This window comes from Electrophorus electricus, chromosome 23, assembly GCF_041902795.1.
Source record: "Electrophorus electricus isolate QZ-2024a chromosome 23, ASM4190279v1, whole genome shotgun sequence".
NCBI lineage: Eukaryota > Metazoa > Chordata > Actinopteri > Gymnotiformes > Gymnotidae > Electrophorus > Electrophorus electricus.
Genome location: NC_137519.1, coordinates 14,947,501 through 14,963,578, shown reverse-complemented (window position 1 = coordinate 14,963,578; position 16,078 = coordinate 14,947,501). Strand labels below are relative to the sequence as shown.

At 44.8% G+C, this 16,078-nt stretch overlaps 2 protein-coding genes across 6 annotated transcripts in view; one reads left to right on the top strand and one right to left on the bottom strand.

Annotated features, from left to right (window-relative positions):
* Positions 1-390: 390 nt before the first annotated feature.
* On the top strand, positions 391-4,711 carry LOC113567551 (leukotriene B4 receptor 1). The gene has a single exon (XM_081706211.1). The coding sequence runs from the start codon at positions 2,737-2,739 to the stop codon at positions 3,664-3,666; it is 930 nt and encodes a 309-aa protein (XP_081562337.1). The 5' UTR covers positions 391-2,736; the 3' UTR covers positions 3,667-4,711.
* A 3,328-nt stretch (positions 4,712-8,039) lies between these two features.
* The window catches only part of phkb (phosphorylase kinase, beta), a 70,334-nt gene continuing 62,295 nt past the window's right edge, over positions 8,040-16,078 (bottom strand). For 3 of the 5 annotated variants that reach the window (XM_081706200.1, XM_081706204.1, XM_081706202.1), the window contains 8 exons: positions 14,688-14,745; positions 14,064-14,154; positions 11,496-11,698; positions 11,158-11,292; positions 9,927-10,056; positions 9,733-9,840; positions 9,387-9,527; positions 8,040-9,180 (listed from right to left, as the gene is read on the bottom strand). In XM_081706200.1, the coding sequence (XP_081562326.1) occupies positions 9,043-9,180; positions 9,387-9,527; positions 9,733-9,840; positions 9,927-10,056; positions 11,158-11,292; positions 11,496-11,698; positions 14,064-14,154; positions 14,688-14,745 (1,004 nt within the window). In that variant the 3' untranslated portion in view covers positions 8,040-9,042. Of the gene's footprint in view, positions 9,181-9,386; positions 9,528-9,732; positions 9,841-9,926; positions 10,057-11,157; positions 11,293-11,495; positions 11,699-12,914; positions 13,006-14,063; positions 14,155-14,687; positions 14,746-16,078 lie in introns of all 5 variants that reach the window. The other 2 variants (XM_081706201.1, XM_081706203.1) reach the window with 2 other exon arrangements.

Here is a 16,078-nt window from a genome sequence, read left to right as displayed (position 1 = left end):
TCTCATGACAGCTGAACTTTAGAGAAAAAGAAACTTTTAAAATAATAAATAATCACTTTCATAAATATTGTTTGCTAATTTTTGGTGGTAAAATCACTTATTGCTGCTTTAAAGTCTGATTACAACCCCAAGTCATCAGGGGTTTATGCAGATCCAATTATGGATCAGGGCAATACAGAGTGGTAATCAGACTTTAAGAGACTCCACAGTGGTAATCAGACTATTAAGGACTCCACTGTGATCTGATCTCTTTCTCTTTGGAAGGTTCTTATTACTTCCAGCACAAGAGAGTGAAATGGTTTGGCATTCCATAGCTAAAGACTCTTACAGACTGCAGTGATTTACATTTTCATTTTCAGCATTTATCTGACACTTTTATTCAAAGCGACTTACAATTCTGATTGAGTACAACTTGAGTAATTGAGGGTTAAGGGTTTTGCTCAGGGGCATGAGGTAATAAAAGAGTGTTAACAGGCAAAAGAGGCCTAACATTCCATTAGACATATTAATTACATTAGACATATTAATTGCATTAGACATATTAATTACATTAGACATATTCATTACATTAGACATATTAATAATGCAAAACATAACGGAGTATAGAGAGTCTTTGTCCTTTTAGAATGATTTGCATACAGGGTTTCTGTAGAGGCCTCTGCAGGCTTTAGTAAAGGATCCTGGGTAGGCTTTGGTGGACCTCAGCGTGAGATGGTACAGAAAAACATCTTCTTTAGGACAAGGTGAAAAGATGTCTTCTCTTGGAATGTGGTGGTAACAGGTTACAACTGGTGTGGGTGTTGAATGTCAGTTTGCATATGTTGACTAATGAATAGTTTGAATGTAATGGTGGCGAATGCAAACCCTAGTATGTAAAACTTTGGGGTGAATACGTAATCAATTCTGACCAATGCATAAAAATGTGGGTTCTTTGTTTGGTTGTTGGACATTCTCTGGAGGGTGCCTCAATAATTCTTGTTAACTTACAATAAAAGACAGACCCGCTATTCTCTTTAACTAATTCTGAGGTCTGCATCTTCATTTTATATTTGAATGTTTAACTTCACAACTAGTGGGGATTTAGGAATGACAGACCCAACAGTGGTAATCTGGTAGTGTTGGGACTTGAACTGGCAACCTTCTAATTACTAGTCCAGTACCTTCACCTCCATGAGTAAAACAGAGAATGCTGTTATTCAGGGTTGGCTGGGATGCACAGACATAGGTTCTTGTGTCGGGGTCACAGTCATTTTCTTTCCATGACACTGAAGTGAGAGAATCTTAAAAGTAAACACCCTCTAATAAAATAACCACGGAAGATGATTCATTTATGAAGCTCCAGGAGCCCAGCTACAGATTGAGAGAGCATTGTGGATATCACTCTTTCTTTCTCTCTCTCTCTCTCTCTCTCTCTCTCTCTCTCTCTCTCTCTCTCTCTCTCTCTCTCTCTCTCTCTCTCTCTCTCTCTCTCTCTCACACACACACACACACACACGTATGGACATGCACACAGAAATTGAACACATCTCATCTGAGATGAAAGCAACCCATGGTACCATTTAAGATTACAACCAATCACTGCACTGGATAAGGAATAGCAAAGATTTTACTGAGCTGGTGCTGCAATCTATAGTCCATCATAGAGAGGAATGAAAAAGCCTCACTCCCATGAGTGTTACAGTGTTGTCTGACATTACCTGACCTTCAAGGCCACATCTTCCTGTTTAAATCCTTGTAATCTGATTGTTTGAAACTAACCATATCATTTTGAAATGCCATGAGTCATAACTGCCCATGAAGCATGTTTACAGTGTGCATGTCGAATGGGACTTCTTTTTCTATAGTTCGATCCTCACACACAGTATAAACCTGTAGAACTGGCCCATTAACAATACCCATTTCCTATTATAACCTGGATTCATTAGCAAAAAAGGTGAAACATTTTTCTATTCAATGTAAACAACACAGTATTGAATAAATGTTTAATTAAAGATGGCAATACCATTGCATTTAAACCCGTTTCTCTTTATTTATCATCTATCATCTTTCTCATTTAACTGCTTACCCATTATACTGTTCCAAAATCCACAGACTGCTATCCAGCCCAGCGACACTGATGCAACACTGTGGTCTGGTTTAGGGCCACATGGTCAGTGTTTTGAATAACAGTCAGAGCAATGCAAAGTCAGATGGTCTTGCATGCAAAACCCCACCATCACAGCACCCTAACCCAGAAAAACACTGGATTTTGCAACCGGAGAGCATTAGCAATCATTTAAATGCCATGTCATTTGTGCCACTGTACACATAACATTTTCATAGTGGTGGCAATGTGTGGTAGAGCAAAGCAAAGCAAGTTTATCTGAGTGGCACTTTTCACACACTGATAATTCAGAGTGCGACAAAATAAAACACAGAACAAAGATCATTACATCCCAAAATCCGCCACCTCGGGTTTTTGCCCAAAAGAGGAGAACGCTACACATAAAGTAATTAAAGTAGTTTATGTACCAATGAAAAATCTGATATTAAGTAATAATAACTAAGCTGCAGTGTCTATGGTTGGGTAGTATGTGAATCTGTACCAATCCCCCTCTGTATAAATAAACATAATGCCACAAGTTCCTGTTATAGTTTCAATCTGATAATCATCTGGGACAGTAAAGTTTAGTCATTTGTGCATGTGTGTGCTTCCTGCCTGCGTATCATTCCTGAGTGTGTCTGCACGCAGTCGTCATGGAACACGGCAACGGCAGTGATCTAGACTCCGCTGGTGATTTGTCCCGGGCCAACCTGGTCAGCTCCGTGCTCATGGGTTTGTTCTGTGCCGTAGGAATTCCCGGCAATGCGGTGGTGGTTGTGGTCATCCTACTCTGGTTCAAGAAGGACAACTTCACTGTGCAGCTGATGCTAAACCTGGCTGCCTCCGACATCCTGAGTCTGATGACGCTGCCCATGTGGATGTACAACCAGCTAAATGTGTGGCGCATCGGACGGACGCTCTGCAAGTCCCTGGTCTTGCTCGCCTACTGCAGTGTGTATTCCAGTCTACTGACCGTTACCGTGATGAGTGTCCATCGCTGCATGCAGGTCTGCTACCCCACGAGGTGGGCCAAGCTGGGGAAGAGAGGAGAGACAGCTCTTCTCCTCACCATCTGGATTCTTGGACTTGCTTGTTCTGTTCCTCCGGTCCTCACACAGGAGGTGCTACAGAAAGGCACCAAAAAGGAATGTGGGAGAATAATGTCCCAGGACAACCACAGGCTGTTCGTGACAGTTCTAGAGACGCTGCTGGCATTTGTCATTCCGTTCTCCATCATGGTCACGTCCTACTACTGCATCCACAAGAAGGTGACACGGGGAGCGCTATTCCGCAGCCGAAGGATGACTCGGATTGTGACCCGGATTGTAGTGACTTTCTTCATATTCTGGACACCGTACCACATCATCAACTTGGTAGAAATCGCTGGGATTCTGCTGAAAAAGTCTCAGCCGCACTCTGCAGATAAACTGCTGCTGTTCATAAATTCCCTGGGTGATGTTGCTGGGAGTTTCACATTCATCAACAGCTGTGTGAACCCTCTTCTTTACGCCTTTGCTTCGCGGAGCCTTCGCCAGAGTTCCAAGACAGAGCACACAAACACGCTTCCAACCTCCAGCGTGTAAACAGGCACAGTTCTGTGGACCGAAGACACTTTACTGGGTTCAAACATTAAAAGCGCTCTTGGCTCTTCATGTCTTTTACTTAATTTTTAAAAACCATTTTTCACTCTGCTACCCCTTGCTCATTTCATATCGTATAAAAATCTATATTCTTATACGCACTGCTGTTTCCAATCTTAAATCAAATCATCTTTTTTATTTTCTTTTTTTATTATTACTATTATTATTATTATCAAACAAACATGTTGTACATAAATGTATTTGTATGTAGTAAAGACTGGGAGGATTTTTCTGAAACTTATATTTTACATTAAATTAAAAATGAACTTTTTCTACAATCAAAAAATCTCTCTAAAAAAACAAAACAAAAAAAACAACAGCACAAAAAGCCAGCCATCATCTTTCCACATCAGTCTGATTCCATTTCCAAAGAACTGCATCAATAAAGATCTATTCTGAGAAGTTTACACTACCCCCTCCAAAAAAAACCAGTACTTACGCAACTTCTGAAAATGCAGAACACGTGCTGCTCATACGTCCATCTCTCTCATATGACCCCATGTTACCACAGCAGCTCTGGGTCAGCGCATGACCCTGCATGACCCCGCATGACCCCGCATGACCCCGCTTCTCTGGGTTTGTCTCGCGCATGCCACTCCGTTCTGAAGTCCTGGTTTTGTTTTAGTCTGAGCTGAATTAAGGTTTTAATCTATAGTGAATGTGCTGAAAATTGCACAATAGATGCGCATGCTGAACGATCAAACCACTTCTGCTTTTGAGGCGGTGGGGGCACATTTTTTAATTGAAAAATCAATTAATCGTGAAAGATACAATCTGGCATTATTTAGCTCCATAATAACAGCTTTATTTTTAAAGTCAAAATAAAAGAAAATGAAAGCCAAGATAAATAAAAATGTATTTCTGCGGCTCTGGGAAGCCAGGGCCGTCCAACACCCCTGCTGGTGCGGAGGAAGAAATTGTCAAACCAAGCAAAGAAACACGTGAAGTGACATCTGACAGCCCTTGCCTAGCCTGCAGGGCTGCAGAGGGTTTCACTCATGATGCTGAAGTGTGCAAGAGTAGCAGGGAAAGCACTACAAGCTGTGGCTCTACCGGCCAAAGAAGCCTCACATGTTGGTCAAGGCCGGCGTATTTTCAGCATGCAGAACGACTGAAATAAAAGTGCCAGGCTCACGCACAGCACTCGAATGTGCAAAAGGTCCACTGTCAGACTGTACAAATGGAAGACGTGATTTTGCTCATCATGATTAACTCTCGGCAAATGTTCGATTCATAGATGGGGACCATATCAGAGATAGTTTTTACTCCATTTAACAACCAAAGGAGATTTGTGATGTCCTTCTGTATGACGGGTTTTCTGTGAACTGAGCTTTTTCAGTCTAAACTGTGTGTGTATGTGTGTCTGCCTTTTACCCGCCCACGGTGTCCCTTAAGGTACTAAAGAGTGTTTACAAGAAAAACATTGAAATAGAAATAGAAAACATAAAGGATCATAGAGAAACTGTGTCCTTATAAACTGATCTGTGTACAGAGCAGGGGCCTTTGCAAAGTATTCTGGGTAGGCCTCTGCAGACCTTTGTGTAAAGCACATCATCTCTCTGACAGGTACAGGATGGTACTGAAAAGCTAAAGTTTTAGGGGGTTTTTCTTCAAAAAAAGAAGTCTTCTCTTGGACTGTAACGGTACCAGGCCCCAGCTGGTAGACGTATTCGACATCAATTTGCATAATGGTAAATAATGTACCAGTTGGACCCAAATGGTGGAAACTTCAAAGAACTATATGTAAAAAGGCAGGGTGATTATGTAATCATGCTTGGTTAAGTGTGTAAAAATTAAACTCTTGTACCACTCTAGAGGCTTCAAGTGCATGTTGGCTTTGACTTGCAATAAATATTTAAGCTGCATCTTTATTTTGTTTGAATGTACAACTTTGAAACTAGCAAATTGGGAACTGAGACACCTGTCCATGGTGTGTGTGTGTCTGCCTCTTACCTGTCCCTGCCAGAACGGCAGTTGTGTTCATCCCAGACTCGTTTCCTTGTAAATTGCCCCCTTTCCCCACTTATGGAGGGAGTGTGTGGGCTGTCAGAAGGATGTCTAGGGTGGATCTTTGAATACATTAAGTGGGGTGAGTTTAAATTTTGCTTATATTTACAGAGCCATGACTGAAGTCTGAGAATCACTACACTAAACCCTTATAACTCTCCCTTTCCAGCAAAACACGGTTGGTCCCAGTCAGAAAACTGAGGCAAGGCATGTAAACTCACCATCGAGACACTACTTATAGGACGTGGTACGTCATGGGGCCGAATTGTTAAGTCTGTGCAGAGGATTGTTAAACTGTTTTAATTCACATTCACAGCGGCCACATCTGGGGTGTGTGGGGAGAGCACGAATCCATCTTTGCCTGATTAGACACTCATTCAGTGAAAAAAAGTCAAAATCAGATCTACGTTTGTCTGGCCCAGAGGGTCGTGACCGCCGGGGCACGGCCCAGCAGCACCAGGGAGGCGCAGGGGTGGTCAGAGCCATTCAAGGGGTGATTGAAATCGGGTATACCTGCGCCTCTTTGGTGTAGTCTGCTTCTATTCCGATTCCTTTTCCTTAGGCGACCTAACCCCAGAGAGAGAGCCAGGAAGCACACGGACCGTTGCGTGCCGTGCGACGAGACTATCGTTTTAAAAAGCTCATGTTTGTTCTTTTCTCTCTGAACATCCACGCTGTGAGGCACTCGCTCATCAGAAGTCTAACTGGCTTCTTTTAACACTCTCATGTTGTGTTGTTTGGTTCACAGCCTTGTGACATCCATTATGGCCTTCTTATTCTCCTGGAGAAAAAGAAACCATCCTCACGTAATAAACTCGTGTACTTTCCTCGATATCTCATTTTCATCTTCAGTTCTCAGCATCTGCCTTCCAAGCCCCGGAGAGCAGAGGACACCACAACACTGCCACACGTCAGCATGACTTCATTATCACCTCCAAGGAGAGACAAATTGCATGTAGAAAATCTCTGTGACCTCATTAAAACGTAAAATTAGGCCAGCGCAGCTCGGGCAGGCAGGCGGGAGATATGCAGGAGTGGGAGCCAAGGCCAACGTGGAGACAACGTCCTCAACAAACATATGGCTGATTGTAAGGTAAGACGGAGACGTGAACCTGGGGCAGCCCGGGTGGGCGGACAGTGTGTGGCTGAGTCTCTCATGATTCTCTTGAGACATACTTGACATTATTCTGTGAATCTGTATACCGTTATAACCTATATCTGTATAGGCTCAGTATTAGGGAATAGAGAATGAAGAAATTCAAACTGCCCTGTGGTATAAATAATAACTAATAAATAATAATAATAATAATAATAATAATAATAGTAATAATAATAATAATAATAAACACACCAGGTTACTCCTTGAGTGATTCTGTTGACTGTACAAGTGCTGGAAGTGTGTCAACACACTAGAGCAGTACAGTCAGCCTCACGACCCACTGCTGGGTGACCTTCACATACTCCCACAGAGCGGGGGGGGGGGGGGGGGGGGGGCAGAGTGGAAGAGCCGATCGAGGAGGAGGGGAACAGGGTGGCAGAGCCAGGCAGGCCAGCAGAATGACCACTAGCAAGAGCTTTGAAGCTGCTAGCGGCTCTCAGCCTTTGACTTTAAAGCCCTATTAACTTTTATGTGGGTTCTTTTTAAGGGAAAACATTACACGCTTTATAGTCTCTCTCTCTCTCTCTCTCTCTCTCTCTCCCTCCCTCCCTCCCCGTGGTTACATTTATTCCCGAGCTGAACCACAGTTCACGTTTGGGCATCTTAACATTTAATGGTGCGTGTGTGTAGCACAAAGGAAAGACGACAGCTTGATTAAACTCAAGCACCTGACTCACTGCTCACTTCCTTCTGGAACATTCTGTGTGCTGTCATCCATGTATGACATTAGGAGACTTTTTAAAAATCTTAGACACATCATTTGTAGTAAATGGATAAGAATTTTGAATTATAAAATGTCATTCAGCAATTTACTTGTAGAAAAAGATATAAAAGACTGGATTTCTTTTGTCAGGATTTCTAAAGGTAATCCACGCAGACCTTTCCTAGAGGTCGAGTGCTTTAAACGTCCATGGAACTGAAGTGAGAGTTTAGCGGCGGATTCGTACGACAGCTCTTCCCTGGATCAGAGAAGCTCGGGCACGTACACACACACGGACGCACACACCCTCAGGCCCACAGAGCGCACAAGAATGAACACATCATTTCTATTTTGAGGATGCAGTGCACTGAGAAGCACAGCCTTCCTCCTGATAGTCAGCATCACAGCTGTGGAAGTGTGCGTTGTAACAGACACCAGCAGGCTGCAATGTACTGGGTGGCATTCACAATTTATTTATTTATTACATTAGTAGCCTAAGGCTAGAAAAACAAACGTCTGCAGGGAGTAAACACACGCGCACACACCTTGAGCAAATTCCACTGAAACTTTCTACTTAATTCTTCTGACTGCAAAAAAATAAACTGAACAAGTGTAACAGCAATGCAGCCCAGATCTACGTGAAGAAAAATGGATCTTCAACTACAGCTGCATGGCTCAACTCAAACACAGCCCAAACACAGCTCAAAGACAACTCAAAGACAACTCAAACAACTCATCATTCTATTTCCATACTACATTTCCAGTAACAGCAGTGTCACTCCATGCAAGACATACAACATGCAATCATCACGTCCTGCAGCTCAGCCAACTATTGTACAGAGGTAGAGCCAAACAGGAGGGGCAGACTACCTTTACAGTGGGGGATCAATAGAAGATATGGATCATTCATATAGAGGATATCAGTCATTTACAGTGGAAGATAGAAGATATGGACCATTCAGAACACGACATGTGCACTGGAAAACTTCAAAGTCAGGACAACAACAACCTACCACATTATCAGAGGCTGTGTAGTCTGTAACAGCAAGTTATATGAAGACCTGCTGATACAGGTGGGAAAAGTGTGGGTTTGAAAAACAGATGTAACAGTACAGCGCAGTGGAGAAGAAAACCATGCTGGTGAGAGAGAGAGAGAGAGAGAGAGAGAGAGAGAGAGAGAGAGAGAGAGCATGGGGGAAGAGAGAGAGAGCATAATGCAGGCTCCTGTAACTAATGGAGAAGAGGTCGTCTAGCTGACGGAACATGGGTCGTTTAGGGGTCGTCTAGCTGACCGAGCAGGGGTCGTTTCAGGGTCGACTAGCTGATGGAAGATGGGTCATTTAGGGGCTGTCTAGCTGACGGAGCAGGGGTCGTTTCGGGGTGGACTAGCTGACGGAGCAGGGGTCGTTTCAGGGTTATTTAGCTGACGGAGCAGGGGTCGTTTCAGGGTTATTTAGCTGACGGAGCAGGGGTCGTCTTTGCTAGGCTTCATCTCTCCCTGCAGTAGTTGGATCATCACAACCTTCGTCAGGTAGCTGGACGTCCCTTTCTTCCCCAGGGCGGGTGTGTTGTAGAACGCCTCCATATCGTCCTGTGGACCACAGCAAGCAGCCTCACAGTCACGCCACAGCATAAGATGTACCGGCTCTACTAAGCTCTTTAACATTATTCTGCTTACGACAACAATAACGACAACATTAATTGGTTAACGAGTTCTAAAGGAATTCTTAACTATACAAGCAGACTAAAGCCTTATTCTTGGATGAGTCCTGGTTCCTGGAGCATGGGTCTGCTCACCTGTTTGGGAGTTCTCTCGGATTGGCCTCGATCCTTCTGGTAGTCGGCAAAGGCGTCTTTAACCAGCCGATCGAGATCCACCGTCTCCTGGAACTCCAGTTCCGGGTTTCTCTCCAGCACAACAGACACCACCATCAGTAGCTGGAGGGAAGGCGTCAAAGACTCATTTACACACAAACTAAAACGCAGAATCTAAGACTCAATTAGGACGAAACACTGGTTTTGCCGTCCGGCTTCAAGCATTTTGAGAAGCAATCGAGGTTTATCTGCGCGCTTACGTTGAGGCTAGAGACACTGCTGCTAATGAGGTCACTGTGTGTTCACCTGTGGCAGGTGCTCCGCTCACCTCCACTATAATTTGCCTGTACTCCGGCAACACGATGTTCTGCAGAGTGTCTTCCACCAGCAGGGAGAAGTTCATCTCGTACATGGTCATGTCGGACAGAGTGGGCTGCTGCACAACGGCAACAGAGAGCGCGCGTCATTTCACGTCAACACCTCTCCAACGTGGAGGGTGAACAGGACGGAGGTATCACTCACCTGAGGGAGGTGTCGAGATGCCACTCTGATGCCGCCGCTGGTCCTCTCTAGGATCTGCCACACGCGATCATAGAAGCCCAGGGGCGTGCGGTTCAGAGAGCCATCGATCTGACGCCGGTTCAACCACGACCTGCAGAGGAAAAGAAGGGACAAGGCAGAGTTACTGACTGAGGCAGAGTTACTGACTGAGGCAGAGTTACTGACTATTGACAGAGTTACTGACTGAGGCAGAGTTACTGACTATTGACAGAGTTACTGACTGAGGCAGAGTTACTGACTATTGACAGAGTTACTGACTGAGGCAGAGTTACTGACTATTGACAGAGTTACTGACTGAGGCAGAGTTACTGACTATTGACAGAGTTACTGACTGAGGCAGAGTTACTGACTATTGACAGAGTTACTGACTGAGGCAGAGTTACTGACTATTGACAGAGTTACTGACTGAGGCAGAGTTACTGACTATTGACAGAGTTACTGACTGAGGCAGAGTTACTGACTATTGACAGAGTTACTGACTGAGGCAGAGTTACTGACTGAGGCAGAGTTACTGACTATTGACAGAGTTACTGACTATTGACAGAGTTACTGACTGAGGCAGAGTTACTGACTATTGACAGAGTTACTGACTGAGGCAGAGTTACTGACTGAGGCAGAGTTACTGACTATTGACAGAGTTACTGACTGAGGCAGAGTTACTGACTATTGACAGAGTTACTGACTGAGGCAGAGTTACTGACTGAGGCAGAGTTACTGACTGAGGCAGAGTTACTGACTATTGACAGAGTTACTGACTGAGGCAGAGTTACTGACTGAGGCAGAGTTACTGACTATTGACAGAGTTACTGACTGAGGCAGAGTTACTGACTATTGACAGAGTTACTGACTGAGGCAGAGTTACTGACTGAGGCAGAGTTACTGACTATTGACAGAGTTACTGACTGAGGCAGAGTTACTGACTGAGGCAGTAATCAACATACCTGCTCAAACACCAAGAGCTCCAATGAATTAAAACATAACCATTAATATACACAGTCAAACTAAATTATGCCAAGTGGGAAATAATAATAAACAAGTCACTAGTCCAAACAACATTGTCATTTTCATTATGTGGAGGTGGCAACGGAGATCTGGCAAGGAGCTTGTGCCTGTGGCGCCAGTCGTGGGGGTGGGGTGGGGTGGGTGGAGGCAGGCCCTGGAGGCAGGGCCACGGTCTGGGGGGTGGAGGTACCTGCCCGCCTGCTGCGGCTGAAGGACGTCTAGAAGCAGCTGTTTGACGTCGCTGGGGGACATCTGGTAGATGTCCTGGGGACGCAGATCTCCTGCACGGATCTCCAACTCGTGCTTCATAGCCTGGATGATCCACCTGAACCCAAACCAGGACGGCTCAGCAAAGTCACACCGCGTGCAAAAGGGTGTCCCGTTTCTAATATCGTTCAAAATAAATAGCACGTCTTTGAAATGACCCCACACGATCGCAGCCTAAATCACGTCCGGCGCCAACCCGCCCCGAGCTACCCGCAGTCTTCAGCGCTACGCGTGGCCAAAGAGCTCAGGAAGGCTGCGTACCCCACTCGGACCTTCAACATGCCGCTGAAGAGGTCGGGGTTGCTGGAGATGATCCAGCCGATGTGGATGACGAGCTCCTGCTGCAACACAGCCTCTCGCTCCCCGCGGGGGCTGCACTTGCTGTAGATAATGTCCTTAATGACTCCAGGAGAGAGAGGGTTGGAGATCACCTCCTCGTCATGGCCAAAAAGACCCAGGGTTACCTAGCAACAGAGTTTGGCACCCAGAGCAGCGTTAGCGTGGTCTATACGCCTGTTCTGGTGTTGTAGGACAGGGTTTTCCAACCATGCCCCTGGAGACCAGCTTTCCTGCAGAGTTCAGACCGAATGAACCTCGACTAGCAAATCGAGACATTCAAGCGCATCTGAAGATTAGAGACGCGTGTTAGATTACGGATGGAGCGTAGATTCGCATGAACCTGGAGTGACAGGATCAGGGGTGGGGACACATTTACAAGGTGTACCCTTATAGTGTATAACACAGTCTGACTGACTAGCAGGCTCTGGGACTGAGGACAGACCCTGAGCACTGATTGCTGTGGTTGACTACTGCCTGTGTTGTGTCTCCATCTGGTGTCTCTATCGTCCGCTGTCTCTATTATCTAGTGTCTCTGTCTATTGTCTTTGTCGTCTGTTTTTGACCAAAGGTTGTTTATATTATCCCGCAGCTACAGTCTGTAATATTCATTTGTAAACTGTCCTCTCACCTCACTCTAATGCTCCCAGTGGACCTCTACGCTTTTAATATCAGCCGCAAGACTCATAACAATTTGTCCAAAGCACAGAGAGAACCACATAAGGACTTGAGCTCTCTTTTTATTCCTGTAAGGCTCCAAGGTTCAAGTCTACAATAAGTGTGGCCCATTTTGAGGGAAAACTAATCCTATATGCAGATATGCTCGTCCTGGAGGTTGTAGTGTAATGAATTACAGCAGGAGAAAATAGAGCACAGTTATCTGAGAAAGACGCTTAGACATAAAGATAAGTATCCTCTGCAGGAAAAATAAAGACAACAAAAAACATAATAATAATAACAACAACAATAACTACAATAATAATAATGACAACTGTAATAACGAAATAATGATAATCATAATAACCATCAGTAGCGGCAAATACAAAACAGTGGGTACAGAACAGCCGTCAGCTATGTGAGCAGTTCAGCTGATATTAAGGATTTAAAATATTGATTCAGCAAGCAAGCGGGGACACGTGCATCACTCTGAAGTGTTGCTCTAGGGGTCGACAAGACAGGGAGTCTAGCAGTCTATGTTAAGGAATGAATGATACACAAACGATCAGTGAACATTAAAATGCCTTAAAAACAGTTAAGCACCTCTCGTCCGGTTTGAATTCTCTGAACTGTGAAGCTCAGTTCTATCGGTTGTAATGTCACCTCCTGATTTTAGCTCTCACTTACCTGTTTCCCATGCACTAATATGCTAGTAATACTTGGGGCAAGGCTGTCCACTAGTTTAGATAAGAGACCGGCAGCAAGTCGCACCACGGACCTGGTGAACAGAAAGAGATTATCCCACAGGGATTGTACAGATAATCCCAAAACAGGTTAAACACTCACAGATTACATTTGTTTATGTGGGCTAATTTAAAAACAGAAAAGCAGGATGTTGGCATACGGTGAGGATCCCGTGATTTATGACGAGACCCGGCTTAACGGCCCAAATTCTGTCATTACATCAAGTGAAAAAACTGCTCGATTCGGAAGGTAGAAATTAATTCCCATAAGACCCTGCTTCGCCGTAACCGCACTGATCTGTGCTCCACCAGTCCAGGGGAGGCCTACCGACCTGCAGGTGCCGGATCCCTTAACACCTTGCCGTTGGACAGACCCTCCATATCTACATAAGCACTGAAATAGAGAGAACTCAACACTGCCACCTACACTTTTACTTTGATCTTGCAGGTACAAGAATTTCTTGGGAGCGGTTCTGAACCCCTGGATGCCAGGATGTTAAGCCCTCCTCCAGCTAGTGTCCCTTCACTCAAACTCTCAATTTTCAAAAATCGTACTGGTGTCAAAAGAAGTATTTTAATGTTCACTAATTCTGAGACTTAGAACTCGTGTCTCCATCCAAGACCTTAGCGGATGCATTCCAGCAAAGGTTGGACGTCAGGCAGCAGGCGTGGAGAGATTATGCAGGGACACACGTGGACCAACACACTTCAAACACGCTTCACCAGCGTGAACAGGGTGGCTTGGCAGAGCAGCGGCTCGAACACAGGAACGGCACAGAACGGGTTAAAGCTACAGGGTTTTTCCGGACCAGCTACTAATCCACCAATCTGACTGGCGTCACATGAGAACACGGTAACTGACGATGGAAAAACAAAATGGTACGCAAATGATAAACCACAGACTGTTTTTAAAAAAAACACACCACCGACTACGACAGAACCATCACACCTCACAGCGCCACCTGGTCACAAGAGAGGAGGAATGAAGCGTGCTGTCCAGAGAATGGGATACAATTGGGGACGTGTCACGCACAGTGCCTACGTACAGGGGAACAAACGCATGCAAAGGCAATGAAGACCATCAACCTGTTACCTGCTTGCCATGGACCAAGAGAGTGGTTATATGAGGAGCTATAGAACTGGCAAACTTCTGCGTTGCAGCTGCAGTGCACCGAACTGCCAGCCTACGTGTGGTTTGCATGTTCGGAAAGATAGATTTGTTTGGGCAGGGGTTACTCAAGTTGGACAGGACAGACAGAGAGCATAAGAAGAACTGTGTTGACTATTCTGGGACACCATGTCCACCTCAACCAGGTCCATCACCTCCGGCTGAACCTGTGGAGATCATTCCCAATCCTGGTCTTCCTGTGTTTTCTTGCTTTCTTTGCTCCAACACGTCTGACTCTCAGCCTAATGAATTAAATCTAGTATGTTGGAGCAGGAAAACGAAAAAAACATGGAGAATCCAGGACTGACTGGCTGAGATTCAAAATCGTTTTTAAAAATGAGGAGAGTAGCAGGATATTCAGGTTAACTGTACTGTCAACACTTTTTGCTCCAGTGGTTGGGAGATGGAGATTAGGTTGGAGTTAGCCTGGAACACCCCTGCAAAGTTCTAAGGAAGAAGACTAGGCTGGGAGCTTCTTCACAGTGGTCAGCTGAGAGATGGTTTGGGTGGGTGGAGGGTTTGTGTGGGAAGTGCAGACTGGGATCTGACCAGAGCTTCCGGCTGCCAGCTTGCCTGTAGATCCGTTCCAACTCATCCCTGAGGAATTCTGGAGACAAAAGCAGAAAGGAAACAATTCCGTTAACCACTGAAGGTTTATGGACACGTCACCTGACACTGCTTGACCTGTTATTTTCCACACTAGAACACTATGGCTGTGTCATATCGCACATACTTCTGTGCTAAATAGCATACCAAAATAACACTTCCAGGATCGTTAGTGTGTCCGAACCCTTAGCATTCATAAAAAAAATTCCTGGATTATATATCATCCCAGATCATATACAATGCTGAGTGTGGAAACCCTGGAAGCTATTGAGTCACATGGCTCCATCACAGGATGTTTATGAAGCCAAAACAAACAACAGTGTATGTACAATGATTAATGACAACTGATTCATGTTCCAATTATTATTCCTTTGTTCTGTAAAACATTTATTTTTAGTGTGATATGCACAGTTAAATAATGATTTCATTTATCCGACTAGCATGAGCTAATGTTTAAATAGCTGCATGTAGCTAGCTAGCTAACTGTGCTAGATCGTCAACGTTGTTAAAATACTGCAAGACGTACTGAAATTTGTGTTTTTTGATCAAAAAAACGTGCATCAGTTCAAATGTGTGTGTAGTGCATGGTACCCAATTTCAGACGCCCTCTGTGCCTAAAATCCATTTAACTCAAACTCCTCCAGTGTGTGTGTGTGTGTGTGTGTGTGTGTGTGTGTGTGTGTGTGTGTGTGTGTGTGTGTGTGTGTGTGTGTGTGTGTGTGTGTGCGTGTGCGCAGTGACCCTGTGTACATGGACAATCTGTACAGACATCACAGCTGGGCAGGTGATAAGATTAAACAGGTGTTTGAAAACAGACGCCCACAACAAACACATGGACAGCAGGAGCTGACGGTTCGAAAGCCCGTCGCTTAGCAGCAGAGACGCCACATGGATTATCGCTGTGGACATTTCATTTACAGCGACTTTAGTGAGCTCAGGCCCTCCCTGCCCTGGAGGCTCAAAGAGAGAGAGTCCAACAGGATACACGAGTCCTTACAGCAGCGGCGGACCACAGCATTCAAACACCACTCAAACCTCCAGTGTCTTAAATGGCAGGTTCGGAGCACCTGTCACTTGTCATTTGTGACTGACAACTTCCTAATGTGTCTTGGTCGGGAGACTGGTGTTTGATGTCGACCAATCATCATTCACTGCACGTTTTGGGTTTCAAAAAGAAAAAGAAAACAAACAAGCAAAAAAAACCAAACGATTGCGGACCTGCTGAGTGTCAAACCCAAACCTTATGTGACAAAATAATGAGATTGTTTGATAGAAGAAATGCTTGTTTGATTGTTTGCTTGTTTTGAGTATCTAATTGCACCCTGATGCACATG

Excerpts from the sequence above, each read along its gene's own strand:
- LOC113567551 (XM_081706211.1), top strand. The coding sequence starts at position 2,737 with ATGGAACACGGCAACGGCAGTGATCTAGACTCCGCTGGTGATTTGTCC.